This window comes from Microcebus murinus, chromosome 6 (assembly GCF_040939455.1).
Source record: "Microcebus murinus isolate Inina chromosome 6, M.murinus_Inina_mat1.0, whole genome shotgun sequence".
In the NCBI taxonomy this organism is placed as follows: domain Eukaryota; kingdom Metazoa; phylum Chordata; class Mammalia; order Primates; family Cheirogaleidae; genus Microcebus; species Microcebus murinus.
Genome location: NC_134109.1, coordinates 94,233,543 through 94,253,823, shown reverse-complemented (window position 1 = coordinate 94,253,823; position 20,281 = coordinate 94,233,543). Strand labels below are relative to the sequence as shown.

Below are 20,281 nucleotides of genomic sequence, written 5' to 3'. Positions count from 1 at the left end.
GGCCCCACCAGAAATGGGCATCCCAGACAAACCCAAACACGGGGCCCACCCAGGCCCACTCTTGGACAGTGGCCCAGCTCTGCTGTTGTCACCACTGCCCTGTCAGCTGCTGTTAGAGAATGCTAGGCTCTAGGGGACATGGAGAATCTCAACATGAAAATGTGTGTTTACCTACTAAATTATTTATATAGGCCCAGAAAGGATTTGAAATCATTTGTGAAACTTTTAAGAGGAGGGTAAGAGCCAAGTAAAGTTGGAGGAGGGGCAGAAACTATTGTTCTTTTTTTTTTTTTTTACTAGCTTTTTTTTGTTTTTTTGAGGCACAGTCTCACTCTGTTGCCCCAGCTAGAGTGCTCTGACATCAACCTGGGCTCAAGCAACCTCAAACTCCTGAGCTCAAGCAATCCTTCTGCTTCAGCCTCCCAAGTAGCTGGGACTACAGGCATGTGCCACCATGCCCAGCTAATTTTTTTTTTTTTATGTATTTTTAGTTGGCCAATTAATTTCTTTCTATTTTTAGTAGAGACATGGTCTCGCTCTTGCTCAGGCTGGTTTCGAACTCTTGACCTGGAGCGATCCTTCTGCCTCGGCCTCCCAAAGTGCTAGGATTACAGGCGTGAGCCACCAGCCTGGCCGAAACTATTGTTCTTATGTTTGGAAACTGAGGCCAATGGAAGCTATTTCAAGTGAATACAATGCTTTGTTTTGAACATTTGCAAGTTAATCTGCAGGCTAGGTAGGGGACTTGGTCGGAAGAGTAAGAGTGGGGAGCATTTGAATGGTTAGCTCCTAGCAAATCAAATTAATCAAGACAATAAACAGTCCCTTGAAGTGGGTGACAACATACATCTTCACCAATGCAGGAGACTGGTCTTCCTGTTTTCCTCTCTGCTACTACAAGGCATTCTTTGAAATGCACATGATTCTTTCTTTCTTTTTTTTTTTGGTATATATATATATATATATATATATATATATGCATTTTTGCATGATTCTTTCTGATGCAAAATAATTTCTCAATTAAGAAAAAGTGCTCATAGGCCTTTGGGAATGACTTGCATGTAAGGGTACAGACTGACTTTGGTTAAGTCTGCCTTTTCTGAAATTGGCTGGGACTTCTATAACACTGGGAGCGGAGGGATAAGGGGGCTTGATGTGCCATCCTGGGAACTGACGCTGAGGACCACCTGGGCACCTGGTGAAACTAGTGACATCACACTGAACACAGGATCTAAACCCCCATTACAATGAGGGCAAAAACAAAGCTTTAGAGTCTCAGCTTGGAAGTGCTTCCTTCAACTTCCTTTACCGTCTTCTGGGCACAGTCATTGTTGTGGCTCTGCTGAAAAGGTTCTGGATAAAGATCTGAGGACACTCTGTGACTTATTCTTCTACGGAGGGACAGGGCCCACACTCGGCTAAGCCTGGCTGGCCTGTAATAGAGCAACCCATCCACCAGTGAGCAGGCCAGTACCTGCAGGCCAATGGAATCCGACGCCAAGGCTGAGTTCATGGCATTAAAATCATCCAGGGCGGACGACTGGGCTTGGATGTGGTTCTCTAGATAGTCCTGCTGAGCCTGGGAAACCTGGACAGATTGAGGAGACAGTGACACACAATCAGTCCATACACACCCGCAGCAATCTTCAGTTAAGCAGCAACCCCCTTCTGATAGCAGTCACAGCCACTTCAGCAATACTGAAAGTCAAGCTTCAAAGTCAACATCTGCATGACCCGGACAGCAGAAGGACAAGAACACTCTTCCTTTGCATGGTATTTACACTGGTCACCCCCAGGGCCTCACTCAGCCCTCGCAACGGCACTGTGCAGGGGTCAGAACACTGCCCTTTCCAGGGTAGAAACAGAATCAGACAGGTCTAGTGATTTGCTCACAAACGGCTCGGAAGTGAACAGCTACAACAGAATCAGAACCCAGTTGGAATAACTTCTGCCATCTCGCTCTGTCTACCCACCAAAGAACAGACTTTGGGCTCTCCCAATTCTCAAGAATTGTTTTGATGCTGCTCCTGCCGTTGCTGTCTTTATTGGGCGTGTGTGGTGAACATGTTTGTGGAAGTTTCATCAGAGGCCAGTCTTGACCTAGACCTTTGGCAAGAGGCTGCATACAGCTAGGGTAGGGTTCCCAGGCAGACTCAGGGCTAGAGCCCTGTGCAGCCAGGTGGGAGCCGCAGGAAGCAGCCTGGCACGACACTGCAGGGCGTGCACCCTGGGGAGTGGGGGAGACAGCTGAAGCGGCAGGCCAGGGCCAGGGACACGTGGCATGCTCTTGTTCAGGGGCATGTTTATGGGGCAGGAAATTTAGTAATCTTAATCTGGCTGCAGTATGTAGGATGGCCTGGAGAACAAAGAGTCGTGAAGGCAGAGAGACAGGGTTCCCGGGACAGTTCTAGCATGAGAAAATGAGGGTGTGTAGGAGATGGCAATGGAAAGCAAAGGGCAGAGTCTTGTTTATGCACCTATTGCAAATCCAATCTTTTGGCTGTGATGATAGTCATTAGCGCCTGGATGACGGAGTGAATTTCCATAAATAGGTTAGAATTTCACAGATCTCCTGCATGCCAGTGGGAATGGCCTAGGTGGGTATGTTTATATACGCCCCACTCCTATAATCAAGGCAGTAGGTCTTACTTAAGCAGACAGTCTCACGGCCTAGACATAAACTGCACCCTAATGTGTGATTATTGTAACTCCCCTTCTCTCCCACAGATATTAACTCTTACGAAAGGTATGTCATACAGACGTGGACTTTTGTCTTTAGGATTGTTAATAACAAATTTTTTTAAATGTCCACAAGCATTGGTTTGGTTAAACTAGAGGAAGGTTATTTTTCTCAAAATTTTGAGTAGGAAATGCACTCACATGGTACCAAGATTTAAAAAGTATAAAAGGTACACCCTGTCACTCCTATCCCACCTGCTGGGTAACCATCCTGCCCACTCCACAGCCCAATTAAGAACCAGTGTTAATTACTTCTCAGATTATCCTTTTAGCAATTTTTTGTACATGCACAGAACAATCCTGATATGTTGTTATCCCCATTTTATACAAAGGGTATCAAATTGTACATATTTCCTGCATCTTGCTTTTTTTCACCTACTCTGTATCTTTGAAATCTTTCCGTATCTCTTTTTAAAGGGCTTACCTGACCTTTTCATTTATTTTTTATTTATTTATTTAATTTTTTTTTATCACATTTCAGCATTGAAGACCTTTTCGTTTATTTCACAACTGCGTGTATTCTATTGCAGAGATACAATTTGTTTTACCTTCTCTTCCTTGATAGACGTTTAAGTTTCCAATCTTTTTACTACTACAAATAATGCTGCAATAAATAATTTCATCCATATGTTATTTTTCATTTGTAAGGGCCTATCTGTAGAACAAATTCTTAGGAATAGAATTGCTGGGCCAAAGGATCTAGGCATCTGTAGTTTTGATAAATATTGCCAAATTGCTCTCCCTAAGAGCAATACAAAATTGCATCCCCATCAGCGATCTGCTTGTTTGTCCACAGCACTGCTGACAGTATCTTGCACCATTCTTGCAGTTTGGCCAGTCTAATAGACAAAAATCATATCTCAGGATGGTTTTGATCTGCATTTCTCTTACTGTGAGTGAGGCAGAACATCTTATCATACATTTAAAAGCTCTCCATCTTTCCTTTACTATAAATTGCCAGTTACAAATCTTTCACCTATTTTTATGAGTTGTGGCTTTTTATTGATTCGTAGGAGCTCTTTAAATATTCAGAAAATTAGCCTAGTATCTATGATAAGAAAGGAAAATAATTTTTTCCAGTCTGTCATTTGAGTTTGAGCTGGGCACTTTTACCAGCTGAAGTTTTTCATTTTAAGGTAGTCAAAGTTATCAACCTTTTCTTTCATGGTTTTGGGATTTTATGTCATAATAAGAAAAGGCCTTCCCACCGCAAGGGTATAAATGAATTCACACGTATTTTTTACTAACACTTTTAAGTTTCATTTTTAGCACTTGGATCTTTGCTCCATTTGGAGATTGTCCAGGTATGAGACTGTCCCAATAGCATATAAATTGTGCCAACAACATATACTGGCAAATATACTTTACTCCTTTATTTGAGATGCTACATTTGTATTGTATAATAGGGTACATTTTGAGACTTTTTTTCACTAATAGCTGTCTGCTTATGTTCCAATACTATATACTGTTTTAATCTCTGAGGCCTTTTCAGTTTATTTTAATATTTGATAGGGGTAGTCACTCTCAATGCTCTTTTTTTCCCAGAATTTTCCTAGCTCTTTTTATTTATTTTCTATATAACCTAAGAATCACCTCATCCAGTTGTAAAAAGCAAAATAAAAACCAAATCTGATTGGTATTTTTGGTGTTTTTATTGAGTCATATAAATGTGTGCATTAACCTGGATTGTATTGACATCTTACGATGTTGAATTGTCCTTTCTAAACACGATGTATCTTTCCATTTGTTAAAGTTTATTCCTAGACATTTAATATTTTTTGTTGCTGTTTTTCTTCTAGCTGTTTTTTATGTTGTTTGTCTACAGAAACCTTTTTGTATATATTAATTTTATATTCTGCCCTTACAGAATCCTTTTATTGTTTATAGAAGTTTTTTCACTGGTTCACCTGGGCTTTCCAGGTATATAATATAGTTCATAAACACTGATAGTTTTACATCTGCCTGTCCCCCCTTTGTAAACCTTTAAATTTATTTCCCTTGTTTAATTCCACTGGCTAGCATCTCAGGTACAATAAATAATAATGGTGACAGCTGACTTCCTTATCTTGTTCCTGACTTTGGTGGGAGTGCTTCAAATATGAAGGTGATTATTCTCACCACAAAAATTTTCCTTTAAATAATAAACTTCATTCTGTGATAAAAATTCCCTCGGTTCATTTAAAATGCAATTCCATTTATTAAAAACACCACTGAGAGACAGTTCTGAACCCTACCGTGCCTCCATATTTCCCAGTCACTGAGATATTAACTTACTGACAGTTCCCTGGAGAGTTCTCGAATCTTCTTTCTCATGTCATCATAGTCTCCATACATTCGCTTCCTCACCTTTTCCAAAGTGGCTCTCACCTGTAGCCCACAAAGAGGCCAGTTAGAGATCAAGCTATTAACATTTGCATGCAGGATTTTCAAAGCTTTTAAGAAACCCTAAGGAAAGAAGGGCCCCACACAAAAAACAATCTTAAGAACAGGACACTTAGGAAATTAAGGGAGAAGAACACCCCTGACGTCTAGTTAAAAACTACGGGAATTATCCAAATAATAATTTTATATATACATGTTATGATTACATATGACTGTAACTATTAATAAATACTAAGTATCCAAATAATAAACTCTGATGAAAAAAATGATTTGTGGGAACTCACCTATCACTCTCAAACCACATCTGGGCAAGGTTTGTTCCTTTCCTATCACCCATTTTTTTTTTTTTTTTTTTTTTTGAGACAGAGTCTCGCTTTGTTGCCCAGGCTAGAGTGAGTGCCGTGGCATCAGCCTAGCTCACAGCAACCTCAAACTCCTGGGCTCGAGCAATCCTTCTGCCTCAGCCTCCCTGGTAGCTGGGACTACAGGCATGTGCCACCATGCCCGGCTAATTTTTTTTATATATATATCAGTTGGCCAATTGATTTCTTTCTAATTATAGTAGAGACGGGGTCTCGCTCTTGCTCAGGCTGGTTTTGAACTCCTGACCTTGAGCAATCCGCCCGCCTCGGCCTCCCAAGAGCTAGGATTACAGGCGTGAGCCACAGCGCCCGGCCCCTATCACCCATTTTTATAAGTCGAAAGTTTTTTAACAAGTTGACTCTGCAAACACATGTAAAAAGACCCAAAAACCAAAACACAACTTCTAAGTTTCCCTATCTCTGCTCAGACTGCCAAAGAGCAATTAAATATCTGGAATGTAAGGCAGGAAAATATGAGCCTGGAAATCCCATAAATGTGAAAGTCAGTTCCTTGATAATCACCAATAATATACAAGGCGCTCAATGTAAGAACAACAACAACAAAAAAAACTTGTTCACACAAACACTGTTCAAGTTTGTATACAGTGACATTATAGGAATAACAGGCCTTGAAAACTTTAAAAACAAAACAATCCCTCTCTCCTCCCTTCTTCCGGTGTCCCCAGGATGGACAAAGTGCTCAGGAATCCTCAATAGCACAGAAGGTCTCAAGGGAGTTTTCTCCAGGTACTCGCCAGAGTTTCTATTTTAGGAAGGGCTTAAAGGCAGCAGTTTGGTTAGAATGCAGGAGTTTAGGGGACAGTATGAGGAGACAATTTTGCAGGTGTGTTTGCATAGCAAGCACTTGGTTTGAAGTTAGATTGCATGTTTATTAGGGGTGACTGGATATTGATGGAGATTTGGGATAAGGGGGGAGTCAAGACCCTAAGCCTTTCCCAGGAGAATTCTAACAATACAGGCTACTTTCTTGCCATTCACTACAAATACTTTGGAAAAAAATGAAGCCAAAACCGCGACTTTCATTCTGGGCCAGCAGAGTGGCTTTCTCATGTGGCCCCGAGCTGGCACTTGTGCCACTCCCTGGTGGTGAGTGGGCAGAAGCTTGAGCTGGGTGTCATTCCCACCGACAAACACGGCTGGAAGCCAACAGGGTCAGAGGGACAATCCCAAGGGAGAGGTGGCAGACAAGCCCATAAACACACCTAGGAATGACCAGGCCAGGGATAGATTTTGAAAACAGCTATAGAAGGAGGGACCTGGAAATTAATTTTAAGTTGCAGGTCCCAGCGGAGGTTGGCAAATCCAGGTCGGAACCAGCCCTGTGACTTTGGCACATGTCATCCATGGCTCACGATCAGCCTGGGCCTGCCGTCTTTATCTTAGGCAATTTGCAACTCTGTACTCTGCTTATAAGGTTTACCTCTAAAGCAATGCCATGCTGTTTGGTGCATTTAAATGAGGAAGGTTCAAGTATTTTCTTGAAAAAATACAGGAAACTTAGAATGCCTGAGCTGATCTTAACAGGGAAATCAGGAATGAAACACTCTGAATAGGATAACCCTGGATTTGAGGCTGGTGCTTGTCACGCACATTGTGTGTGTGTGTGTGTGTGTGTGTGTGTGTGTAGCTTTTCTGGCTTTTCTTCATAGCTTCTGCTAATCATTTATTATTTTCTAAATTCAATAAGAAATGTTTCTTTTAACAACTCCTACAAAAGCCAAGACAGTGTAGCTTTGCATCCCATCTACAAGTCCACCAAATATTAATAAAATGAGGCTCACAGAGCTGGAGGTTTTGACCTTAGGGGGTTAAACCCTGTCCCCACAATCTACACACGAGAAAACTGAAGCCTACATGGAGTGACAGTGACAGGCTGGGCCAAGCACAGTGCTGGGCCTTGAAGCAAGGTCTGCGGGTTCACAGGCCTCCCCCCACGCTGCCTCTGCTTCTCACAAGCACCTTCCAAGCCGCAGATCTGAGATCTGGGCCCATCAATGTCAGGGCATCCCTTTTCCTCTGTCATCTAATCAATCTGATCTGGGCAACAGGGACCTCAGACAATCTAGAGTGACACTGGGTGGAACAAAAAGAAATGGAGATGGACAGATAAAGATTAGAAGGCCATACTCCAAAATGTTCACAACTGTTTTGGCTGAGTGGTGAGATCATGGGTCATTTTGTGTCCTCCTTCGTATATATTTTTGTATGTTCCCAAATCTTCTCAAAAGAATATGTAGTTAAAAAAATAAGACAATATTGAATGCAAAGAAATGGCATTGATCGGCTCGGTTGAACGACACCTATTGTGGCTAACTTCGCAACATTCATTCCAACCCGACTCCCTGCCCTGAACCAGCCAGAGTCTTCCTTTTCCCCTGGCTGGGCAGGGACTGGGCCAGTGAACCAGTGCCAGCCACAAAGACATAAGGGTAATTTAGTGAGCGTGGGGGGTGGGCCTCTAAAAAGTACCCAGAGGTATGTGGCCTCTCTTCTTCCTCCAGCCACTGTCATATTTTCAGATGACACCTTGAGCCTGAGGTTGCAAGAGGCAGGAGACATGCAAACACAGAGATATAGAACTAGAGCCTGGATGGGCCTTGCCTGGAGCCCACTCACCTCTAAACTTGTCCCCATGTGAGATAAATTTCCTTTTTGAGTTGGCTTTTCTGTTATTTGCAGCCAAAAACATCCAAGTGTATACAGTTGTCCAAACTTCTACATTAGGTGCGTCCAGTATAATAAGCAAAACCACTTAAGAGCCTCTGTACTGTACTAGAAGGAGGAAGCCATTGGTCTCCTGGGTACCCCTACGTAGTAACATCCATCCCATAGACGTTCTACCTATCTCTCCTTGCAGAATTGTATCCTTACTTTTTACCTTTACCATGAAGACACGTGGAAACATTTCTATCTCAAATGGCAACACAAAGAATTCTTTCAAAACGCCTTATTATGCTGACATCGATGCTTCCAGCTCTATCTTCTTACATGCTACAAGAACGATATAAACCAGGGCGGGGGGGAAATCCTTAAATGACTCACATCTTTGATGTAGTTCATCTCTTCTTTCAGCTGGTTGGTGGACCAGCCGTACACCACCATTTCTTTGTGCTGGTTTTGATCTGATCTTCGTACCACGCCATAAACAACACCTTGAGGAAGTTTCCTGGTAGGTTCTCCCTTGCTTGGGTCAGCATGCTAAAAGGAGGCAGGAAAAGAGAAAAAGAATATTGAGTCTTGAAAACAGCTCATGAAAACAGCTGTAATAATGGGCTCACTGTGTGTGATTATGCAGGCTGTGCCCAGCACTGGGTGCCTGGTAGTGGGGACAGAAATCCAGCTTAGTCTCTGCTCGCCAAGTCACACCTGACATAGGCTGGTGCTGCATTTACCCTGGAGGAAGGTAGCACCTCTCGTTAATTTCTATAAGGCCCTGTCCACTAACCTACTAGTGCACGGCCCCATCTTCCCAGAGGGGGCGCTCTTTCCTAATTCTCACAAAGGTGCCGGATGGACCTAAGTTGTCCCTGATAACAAGAGCCAGTGTTTGAACTCTCATGCTCTTAGTAATGCTGTCTTTCCCCTTATACCAGTTCCTCTGTGTGGCTTCAACCTCGCCATTAAACACGTGGCCCGAAATGCATAAGGGGGAGGTTGGCAGTCACCTGGCAGCCAAACTGTCCTCTGAGGATAGGGCTCACCCTGGGGCCGAGCTCTGAGAAGAGGAAGTGGGGTTAGCACACAACCTGCTGTGACCAATCATGAAATATTTCTGCAAAGCCAGGCAGAGGCAGTGTGACCTCAGCCCAAAAGAATCCCCCTGCTCCTGCTGGATGACCTTTACTTCCTCCAGGTAAAGCTCTGGTCATTGTTAAATGCAAATACCCTTGAGAAAAGGTAAGATGTCCAAGTCTTAACAGCCCTTTATAGAATGAAGACTCAGGAGGCAGGCTAACGGGAAATCAAGATTTGTCGAGGGCTTACTATAAGCTGGAAATGTCCCTAAACACATTTACAGTTCACAATGACTCTATGACATACCAACTGTCCTCCCCACTTCGTAGCTGAGAAAACGGAAGTTGGAAGAGGTTAAGGAACTTGCTTGCAGTCACACAGCCAGACTCGAGCCTGGCTCTGTGGTTCTGGCAGTAGGTCTGCCTCCCACACTGCAGGTGACATCAGATGCAGGGGCCGGAGCAGGGCCCTCCACAACACAGAGGCGACAGCAGCCAGGAACAAACCAAACCGAGGACTGAGACTTCACAGGCAAACTGGCCTTCTCCCAGCTTTCCCTGCGGCTGACCTTGAACCTCAACAATGCCACAGCACAGAAGCCCCAGTTCCATCATGGTAACTGCTCTCCAGCTAACTCTTCAACCACCTTTGCATCAGTTCTTTCCACACAAAGTATTCGCCAAGTATTTGTTGACACACAAAACTGCAGTTTGTATTTCAAACTCATTCATTATGGAAGAACAGTAAGTACTTTATGGTCCCATTCATTCAAGGTTTGTAAAATCAAAGGAAAGTCGAGAAAGATACAGGAGCCATTATTCACAGTAGAGCTAAGGAGGGGACGGTGCAGTGGTGCAGGGGTTTCTGGGATTGGAATGGCTTTCATTTTTGTACTTCTACACTTTTGTATTGCTTTTTGTTGTTTGTTTTTTGTTTTTGTTTTTACAATGAGAGCTTTTTAAAAAGTGAGAAAACAAAATATCCATTGCTTCCCACCCTTCTGCATTTACTTGGGAAAAGACGGGGTGCAAGAGGCTGTGACATTTTGTACTCGTTTCTGGGAAATGCTTCCACCTGAGTCCCTCACGCCTGGGCTTCCCAGGCACTGATGCTACCTTGGAAATTTGTGTGGGAGTTTGGGTAACTGAGCTATTAATGGTTCTCGGTGGAGTGACAAGCTGGCATTAAGTTATCCCCAATTTACTAGAAATAAAACTAGGAAGAGGAACAGTTCCAATGAAACTCCCCACATACCAGGAAACAAAAGCCTGCTCTTTCAGTCATGAACTCCACCCAGTTCCTGAAAAACAAGCTGATGACGACTACATAAGGCTTTGCTGACATGCATTTCTGCGAAGCAAAGACTCTCAGGGGTGGTGTGGCTCGCAGGAAAACTCAGGAGGCTGGATACAGAGGATCCTGGCTCCTGGCCCCGGGCAGGGCAGGGCGATGAGGGCCACCACCGAGGGAGGAAAACACAAGCAACGCAAGGACAAGGGTCTGTGGAACACTGCCTGAGAGCTCCTGGATCTAGAAGCTGTGCACATGGAAAGATATATAAGATGCATTCAGTGAAAAATAATAAATTTTATATTCCCATTTTTTAAGAATGTTTATGTGTGTAAAACATCTAAAAAGGTAGAATCCAAACTTTTCATCACAATTTCCTCAGTAAAAATGGGATTTCACGTTTTCCTCTACGCTGTCTTATACCCTTTGAGGTGTTTTTTTGTTTTTGTTTTTGTGGCAAAAAAAGAAAAAAAAAATTTAAATGCATTATGTTTGAATTGATCATTTTTATGTGTCAGAATCTAAATAAAAGGCCCCCAGGAAGGACACAGCCCCAGGACTCTGCTCAGGAGCAGGGTGACGGCCGTGGCGTGGGCCACTCCAGGAGAAGAGGACTCTTGGGGCAGCCTGAGGAGCTGCCCGGCCACGACAGGGAGAGGAAGGCATGCTTATAGTGAAACAGAAGAAAAAGTTACTTCCCTAGCAATTATACTATATATTATGTTACTATTTATTTATTATAAATTATATTTTCTTTAATCCTCACAGAAACCCTACTATGTAAATATTGTTAGTTCTTCCAAATGGCAGCCTACAAGTGCTTTCCAAATGGAAGCTCTTTCCTACACTCCAACACCCCCAAAACAGCTAAGAGTCGGTGTGGAACTGGAACCCACATTTTCCTGTGGCATCTCAGAGTCCCAAGGGGTAGGGAAGCCGAGAGCCTGGCCCTTAGGTCCCAGGGCCATTTGCAAGAGGCAGGCTCAGGATGGGGTTTTTTTCACTACATCCCATTCTACCCCCTTCTTTCTGTTCCTCTAGGGGCCAATCTGAAAGGCCCCTCCCTCCAGAATGCCTTCCCTCACCGTTCGGGCCTGGCAGGGCTCCTTGGTGTATTATTCTCACACTTCTCCACGACACCCACCCCAGCCACAGCCCGGGTGACCGCTGGTATCCTTACTTATGTCAGGCTGCTTCCCTACCGACCGTGAGTTCCACCAGTCCTAGGGCCTCCGCGACTGTCACACAAGCTTCTCGGTACCTATTTGCTGAATGAATGGGGAGCTTCAGAAGTCGGAAGAGGCTTTGGGGAATTCCCCAGAGGACACAAACATGGCCCAGCTGAAGGGAACACCCTCGGTTCCTCTCAGATGGAGGAACAGAGAGCTGATCTTTACCCCTGTCACAACCTGTATACCCAGAAAAGTTGCTAAGGAGCCGAGACTGCTGTCGCTTTGACAAAATGTCAGTGTGCTTTTGCTCAAAATATGGAGAACACAGGACAGAAAGAAAAGAGCTGGTATGCTGGGCAAGGTGTTTGTGACTCAATTTTCCTCCTCTTATATCCTTTAAAATATCTCCCTGTGAGATAAATTTTAATTTTTTTAGGCATGATAATAGCAAGGTGGTAATATTAAGAAGCAGTCTTCATCTTTTAGAGAAGCATGCTGAAAATATTTATGACATCCATTTGTTTCTTTGTACAGGGTGGAGGAAGCAGATGGGGGTGTAGACCAGGCGGGACTGGCCATGGGCTGAAGCCTGTTGGGGCAGGGGGAAGGGTCAGTGGCTCATTACACTAGCCTGTCACATTTCATATATGTTTGAAACCCTCCAAAATTAAGTTTTATTAAAACTTATAATGCTGTTTGGTATTAAAAAAATAAATTTTTAAAAAATATATAGCAGACCTATCGAAAATTGCCTGGGCATGAAACAATACGAGGCAAAATCACCTTGAAAACAAAAGCCCTAATAGATGCATGGGATAAAAAGAAAATTATTGCTGAAGAAGGGAAAAGGAAAGGACCAAGTGAAAGGCCCTTCCATATTCCCTAAGAGAAATGCACCAGCATTCACAACAGGTGTAATCAGTAACACATACAGAGAATCTCTCAATTAAGCTATTCCTTGTGAGTACTCATAACTCAAAATGTACCTACAGGGTCATACTATGGCTGTTTTCCCTTAAGATACCTTTAGCAGCAACTGCCTTAGAAAGAAAGAGAAGCTATAGAAAAGGAACTCAGCTTAAATGCCTAGTGTAAGGGATTTACTGGCCCCTGGAGAGCTTAGGTTAACCAGGCCAGTGATATTATTCAATCCTACATCAGAGTATATGATCCTACAACGCAACAAGCTCCTCAAAGACAGGGGCTGTATCTGCCATATTCACTGCTATATCGCAGGTACTCAGCATAAATAGATGCTCCACAAATACATTTTGAAGGAAAAAAGAAAGACAGGATATTTGGAGTATTTGGTCATCCTAAACACTGAGGATCAACCTGTGCAAAGAAAAAAAAATCCTCTGGTCAAACGGGGCTGTCAGGGAATAAATAACAGCAGACACACAGCTCAACATAAATCAGAACTGACAGCGGGAGACTGCCGCAGCCAACCCCGGCCCCAGAGGCTAGGACGGGGCAGCTGGTCACACGTCCCGGCTGCCAACGTGACTTAAAAGGACCATGACATGACTTGAATGCTTTGCAAAATAGAAGCCAAGTTATTTCCAAAGCTTCCTGCTCTGCACCTCTTCTCTCCAGCCAGAGGACAGCAGCCAGCCAGGGGACAGTGTGACAGCGGCACCACCCCGTGCACCCTGTCCCTCCTGCAGGTAGAGGCTGCACCGTCAGGAATGTGCTCTGGCCTGTCTGACCTGCGTGTCCATCTTGTGTCCATCTTAGCGAATTATTCGTCCCAGGTCATTATTTACACTTGACACTGTTTTGCCTTCTTGTGACAAAAATGAATCTCTCCCCACAGCCTGGGAGAGAAATAGGGAGGAGATGGGCAACCCCCTGTTGTCCGAGAAATCAAAACCTTTGGCTTATTAAAAATACTTGGCCAGGCACAATGGCTCGAGCCTAGAGTCCCAGCTACTCTGAAGGCTGAGGCAGGAGGATCCCTGGGGCCCAGGAGCTCAAGGCTGCCTTTGAACTACAACAGTGTCTGTGAATAGCCACTGCTCTCCAGCCTGGGTGACACAGCAAGACCTCTCCTCTTAAAAAAAAAAAAATTTTTTTTAATTTGTTATTTCTGATTATCTCACAGAGTGAACAGTGCCTACTTCCTACATAAACTCATGCTGAGAAAAAAAGATCACTCAGAATACTTGAGAAGGAAAAGAAAAGTTTTCAGCCAAGAAGAAGTCCCCAAAAGAATGACAGCTGTAATGACAGCATGCTGACCGGAGGTGACTTCAAGACTTTATGGCTTGTAGGCAGACGATAGTGGCATGGGCCCGACAATGCCAGTGAAAATGGGAAGAGTCCATGGGAGGCGAAAAAAATCAGGAACTGCTTTTCTAGAACCTGGGGTACAGTACACACCTTAGGTAACCTTGACTGATAAAATGTAAATATTCTAAAGATACTTTCTCTGATAGGAGAGAGCACGCAAGTTGATGTTCCCATGGCAACATGGCCAGGCCAGCCTGAATTGGAATTGCAAATCCACCATCTACTAGCCCTGTGGTTTGTGCAAAGTTATTTACCCCATGTCACTGAGCTGCAGGGTCCTGAACAGTAACATGGGGATACTACCAGCAATTTCAGGGGGCAGTCTATGGAGCACATGGAGTAATACACATAAACACCTAGTATGCTAATGGCAGACTAGTAGATCCTGTAGTTTCTAGTATCAGTGTTGTAGTTTCTTTATACTTCTGAGTATCTGGGTTTCAACCAAATGCTACATATTCGTCTAGGTGGTTCTGTGTGTCTGTCCACCCCTCTTTTCTTATGTCTTTTTGCTGTTCTCATTACAGCCCTCAAATTGGCCGACAGTGAAATGCTCAACATCCCCAAACTGACCTTGGTTTCTGTTCTTGGAGAGAGAATCACAAAGTCTCAGAAGGCTAGAAAAATTGAAGAGTGGCACAGCCCCGTGGGTTTGTGCACAATACTCCTCAGCGTCTGATGGGGCTGGAGGGTGGAGGGGTGGGGACTGCTGGAGGCAGCCAACGGAGCCCGGACCTTAACTTTGAACCACAGCCACTGCACTTTGACGATGTCCCGATGGCACTTCCACGTACAGCAGTTTGACTACAGTTCCACGGCTAGAGAAACATTGGGGAAAACACGGGCTCGAGGCTAACATTTCCATTCGCTAGAAGAGGAAACTGAGGCTCCCAGAGATGACTGTCCTGACTCCCGAAGTGGCTGAGAGGAAGCTGGGACCAGACCCCCAGGCCTCTCCGCGACCTCCCGGGGCTGTTATCTCTGAGAGGCACGCAGCGTCCCTGCAAGCTGTCACAAAGGGCAGCGGCTCCCAGCTGAAGCTCTGAATCATGGCAGCACGTTCCCTCACCTGGCAACAGCCGTGATGTTGTATAAACAGTGGCACCAAGGACGTGAACTTCGCAGGCTTACTCATCCTGGGCTTTTAAAGGGAAGGGGACGATAAAACCTGCTGGCATGGGTTTCCTCCTTTTCAACATTTTATTGGGCTATGAAAGTCCCCGACTCTACATTCGTACTCATATATCTGTTCTTTCTCACTCCAGGTTCCCAAAGATTTAGAGGGCAATAGCCTCTTTAAAAAAAAAAAAAACAAAAAAAAACTAGTCACTAAAGGACACCTCCAAAGCTGGGACATTAATGGCTATTAAAATACTACCTGCTTTAAGCTATTTTTTGATTTGCAAAGGACTTCACCATCACTAAGACTCAGAACCAGCTCAAATCAGATTCCCTAAAATTCAACTGTGCAGTGAGCCCCCCATTCAACATGATAAATCTGTAATAGCTGTAATGGGCTCTGTCTCTTATTTCTGGGGGGGAGATACACCTGCTTCTGTACCTAGCAATGCGTTGCATGTGCATTTGCGTAGGTATATGGATACAAACATTCACAAAGTTCTCTGAAAATGACAAGTATTTAATTCAAAATTATCTACTACTAATTCTAATTCTAATGTGCAACAATTTTATAAACATCATATTCCACATTTATCAGTCTCTCAACATGTAATTTGTGCCTGCAAACTAATCAGCATTCCCTCTCATATTATTAATGACTTTTAATGTAAAAATAAAAGCCACAGATAGTCCATCTGAGTTGCTAATACAATTCAAGGTGACTATTGTCCCTCAAATGAACTCATTATGGGGTTGAGTTGTGTCTCCCAAAAAGATAACCCTCAGTACCCCAGAATTTGACCTTATTTGGAGATAAGGTCAAGTTAAAATGAGGCCATTACAGTGGACCCTAATCTAGTCTTGTTGGTGTCCTTATGAAAGGAGGAAAATTTGGACCCAGGGACAGGCACAGGGGAACGCCGTGGGAAGACTGGAGTTATGCTGCCACAAACCAAGGATTGCCAAGAGCTACCAGCAGCTGGAAGAGGCAAAGGACTCTCCTGCAGAGCCTGGGGGGGAGCACGGCCCTGCTAACACCTTGATCCCAGACATCTGGACTCCAGACCTGTGAGAGAACACACCTCTGTTGTTTAAGCGATCCAGGCTTTTGTGCTTTGTTGTGGCAACCCTAGGGAATGAATAGAAAACTCAATCATCATAATCAACAATCATGCACAAAGCACCTACTATGTGCAAGGCAGGGAGCTAGGCTCTGAGAAGACAATAAAAAGACAGCTTCCTTTCTCTACATGTGTGTATATGCCTAAGTACACGTTACATTCAGAGTCCACAGAAAAACATATCTATGCACATGTAGAGTGCTTAGCAGTAGATGGCTGGTTGCCAGGGGACAGCAGCGGTCTGCAAATCCTATAGTTCAGGGAGGGGTCGTCACGGCAGCCCACTGCACTCAGGGAAGTTGTCAGAGGGGACAAGTGGGCCTTTAGCTGAGCCTCGAAGGACAGCGAAGACTTGGATAAACTGCGAGACAGCAGGGAGGAGACCCCAAGCATGGGCTAGGGCCTCAGCAAGGGCTTTGAGGAAGGAAGAGGTGCCCCGTGTCGGGAGATAGTAAATGGACCTGTCTGATACAGGCAGACCAACCAATAAAACAAGTGAGCAAGATATCACTGAGTTGGTTTTAGAGGGGCTGAGGTTGGGGTAAATGAGTTCACCCAACAGGAACCGGCCAGCAGGCTCTGAGTCCTGCAGCCCAACCAGGATGTCACTCTGGAACAAAATCACAATACCCATATTTTGATATTTATCTTGTTAGAATAAAATATGGTTATTGTACTTAAAAGGAGAGAGATCTTTTTCTTCTACCCTTTGTCTTTATTTGCCATTTCATCTGAGAGAGGGTCAAGGCCCAGGACTGAATCTCAGGTGGGTTGTTTGAGAAAGAAGGTTCTAGTAAAAATAAATTATCTTAGAGAAGGAGGAATCAGGCTCTAAGAGACGAGGGAGTCAGCTCTGGAGGAAATAAGGGGAGAGGGGCAGAAGGAATCTGCTCCAGGAAGGGGGTGGTCAGACTCCCAGGGAAGGGTGGGGGATTGGGTGCCAACACCTGCTTCCCCCGTTCCCTCCCCACTCTCCCCCCCAACCCCTACCCTCCACATATCCCCCCTAATGTCCCTGCCCCACGTCCAAGATGACTCCAACGGGTTCCCTGGAAGTGGACGGGACCCAAACTGGCTCTGGGGGAAATACAGACGACAAAGCTAAGAAAAGACACTTGTTCTCACTGGTGATCCAGAAAGGGAATATATTAATAAGACACCTTGGGAAGCTCTGCAACAGGAAAGGGGTAGAGGGCATAGAGGGAAAGGGATACAAGCTCACGCCTGTAATCCTAGCACTCCAGGAGGCTAAGGCGGGAGGATCACTTAAGGTCAGGAGTTTGAGACCAACCTCAGCAAGAGTGAGGACCTCATCTCTACAAAAAATAGAAAAATTAACTGGGCACATGGTGGCTTGTTCCTATAGTCCCAGCTATTGTGGAGGCTGAAGCAGGAGGATCACTTGAGCCCAGGAGCGAGCTATGATGACAACATCACTGCACTCTGGCCCAAGTGACAGAGAGAGACCCTCTTAAAAAAAAAAAAAAAAAATTCTTCAAACTTTTTAAATGGGGCCAGTTCACAAAATAAATAAATATAAATATAAATTAAAATTAAAAAATCAGAAGAGGGATATGGTCAGAACCTTTTCCGAATAAGTGTACCCATATTCCATTCAGAATGTTAATGCAGGCTGGACCTTTCTTGTTATCTGCTCACATAAACAATCCAGGGTTCATATTTTTAAATACCAAAATAAAGGTAATACAACAATAAAATGTTGGTATTCTGATACGTAAAAATATAGAGAACACTGAAAACCAGCAAGGCCCTCAGTAGCACAGGGCTGGAGAGTAGAGCTGGCGTGTAGGGTGGGCATCCTACCCAAAGAGGCCAGCTCCAAGCCATGAATATGAGCTCTCTGAGGTATCAGGACGTGCAAAGAGAGGAGGCAAGGGCTGGGTGTATGGGTGGAGAGACACCCAGATTTATGGAGCAGAAGGACAGCATGACATCAGAAAGGATGCAGAAGGCATGGCCGGAGAGGAAGGAGGAGAGGCAGGCCAGGCAGCTTCGGGAAGCGGAATGCATTACTCCAGCAGAGCCGAAGGAGGAAGAGCAAGGACCAAGGGCCACTGGGCGTGGCCTTCAAAGGGAGGAGGTTTGGCATTTGGTCCCTACTTCTCTAATCCATATTTCAGGCCAGACACCATGGTGGGCACTGTGCATCTATTAGCTAGCCTGCTCTTTGCAACCGGGCACTACACGATGCCTACTTTAAAGAGGAAGCTGAGTGTTTTGCAGCTCATCTGCGGCCTACGGGAAGCAGTCTCGGGGCAGTTGATGTCGTTTGAAGAGAAGGACTAGAAGGACCAGGCAGATAAGACATCTGCCTTAGGGGTAGGAAGCCTCCCAAATACACCCCACAAACTCACGACTCCACAAAAGATGCCAAGTGTGCTGTAGTTGCCTCCAGGAGCCTCCAAGCACAGCTCTGAGGAGCTGGGCAAGATTCACCATCTGTGACACACCTCCATGGTGAGCAATCTCTCTCTCCAGTGATGTGGGCACGATGGGTAGAAGGATGGTCCAACTGGCAGTGGCCTCTACGTGTGGCTGGCTGCCCCATGGCACCCCCATTTGTCAAAACACACTGGGCATCTTTTTTTTTTTTTTAATTGGTCCTGTTGCAGTGAGACACTGGGCATCTTTAACAGTGTCAAAGAATAAGGCCCAGCCCGCCCTCTGTCAGCTGTGGCTCTAACAGGGCCCTGGAAATCCTCCGAGATGTCCCGCCTCCTCAGGAGTCACTCAGGCCATTGACATCCTCCCACTCCCACATCCGAGCCGGCGCCAAGCCCCCCGCCTTGGCACACCACAGACCCTCCTCCTAAGGCACCAAAGTCACCTGACCAGGAAGGGCCGTCCAGAGTTTTGGGCAACTTGCAATTCTGTGGGTACCAGGGAGGGGCAGCCACATCGAAACCATATCAAATGAAGTGGCCCCTCCAGAGGGTCCTTGCTGGTCATCCCAATGACTCACGCCAGGAACCTGGCCAGGACGTGGTGACAACATCACCCAGAACAGCCTCCCAGTTGCCACCAAGACCTTCAAGGGCTGCCACCACCCCAAGAACTTCAGTCCCAGGGAAACAGCCGCCCCACCCTCCTCCTCTCTACCCCAGTTCTTCTGCAGTGAGTCACCAACGCGTCACGGACAGGCACCTGGACTGTGCACCTGTGTGAGAAGCATCTGGTGCACGAAGCCCCAGGGGTCTCTGTGCTGTGCTCCTCAGAGCCTTGGAGTTCTCGGGCACCCACACGAGGATGCCTGGGGGTCGAGGGGCAAAGGGAGGCTGGGAGGACTTGGGCCCCCACCAGTGCCACTTTTGCCTGGTTTACACGTGAGGATTCAGTATAACATTTTAATCCGGGGAAAAAAAAAAAGAGGGTTCCTTTTGCTTTAACAAGTTTGAAAAGCACTGTTCAAGGCCAACAGGCAAACTGGCATGCAACTTGGTTATCGGCTCCACTTGACATTGCTGAACACATGCGTCTCCTTCCTTGGGACTCTTGATTCTTCTTCAGTGGTGACAGGTCCTCCAGGGCACCTACCACCCCAGTTCAGGCACTCAAAACCCTTCACAAACATCTGCCCAGGCATGCAGCTTGGGTCTGACTCCAAGAGACCGAGTTCCCCAACTCCCCTCCCGTGCATATGGACGACAGGCACCGCCAGCACCCTCGTCCTGCCCCTTACTGCAGCTTGGGTCCCTTCTTCTAAAAGTGTTCTAAGCAGCCATGCACCCCTGGATACAGCCCAGGCCCACTTCCCTGAGCAAGCCATGGGCTCTAAAAAGGAGGGGAGAGAGGCGCAGGGAGAGCAGAAGGGGACACCCCCGCAGCAAGAGAGGGCCCCTCAGTCCTACTCATCAGCAAGGGTCCACTGGCTGAAGCCAAACCATTCCCACTTTCTGCTTGGGGATGAGCTTCACCCACAAACTTTCTCTTTGGAGAATGCTCAAATCTACAGAGAAGCTGAAAGAACAGTTCAACTACATAACCACAGTACCATTATCACAAGAAAATTCACATTTAATAATATTTA

The 20,281-nt window shown here is 45.4% G+C and overlaps 1 protein-coding gene across 3 annotated transcripts in view; it reads right to left on the bottom strand.

The window, feature by feature from the left end:
* MYZAP (myocardial zonula adherens protein) overlaps positions 1-20,281 on the bottom strand; it is a 93,009-nt gene that overhangs the window by 56,585 nt on the left and 16,143 nt on the right. For all 3 annotated transcript variants that reach the window (XM_012783040.3, XM_012783039.2, XM_012783042.3), the window contains exons 3-5: positions 8,547-8,702; positions 5,014-5,106; positions 1,475-1,588 (exon numbers count right to left, since the gene is read on the bottom strand). In XM_012783040.3, coding sequence (XP_012638494.2) covers positions 1,475-1,588; positions 5,014-5,106; positions 8,547-8,702 — 363 coding nt within the window. The remainder of the gene's footprint in view (positions 1-1,474; positions 1,589-5,013; positions 5,107-8,546; positions 8,703-20,281) is intronic.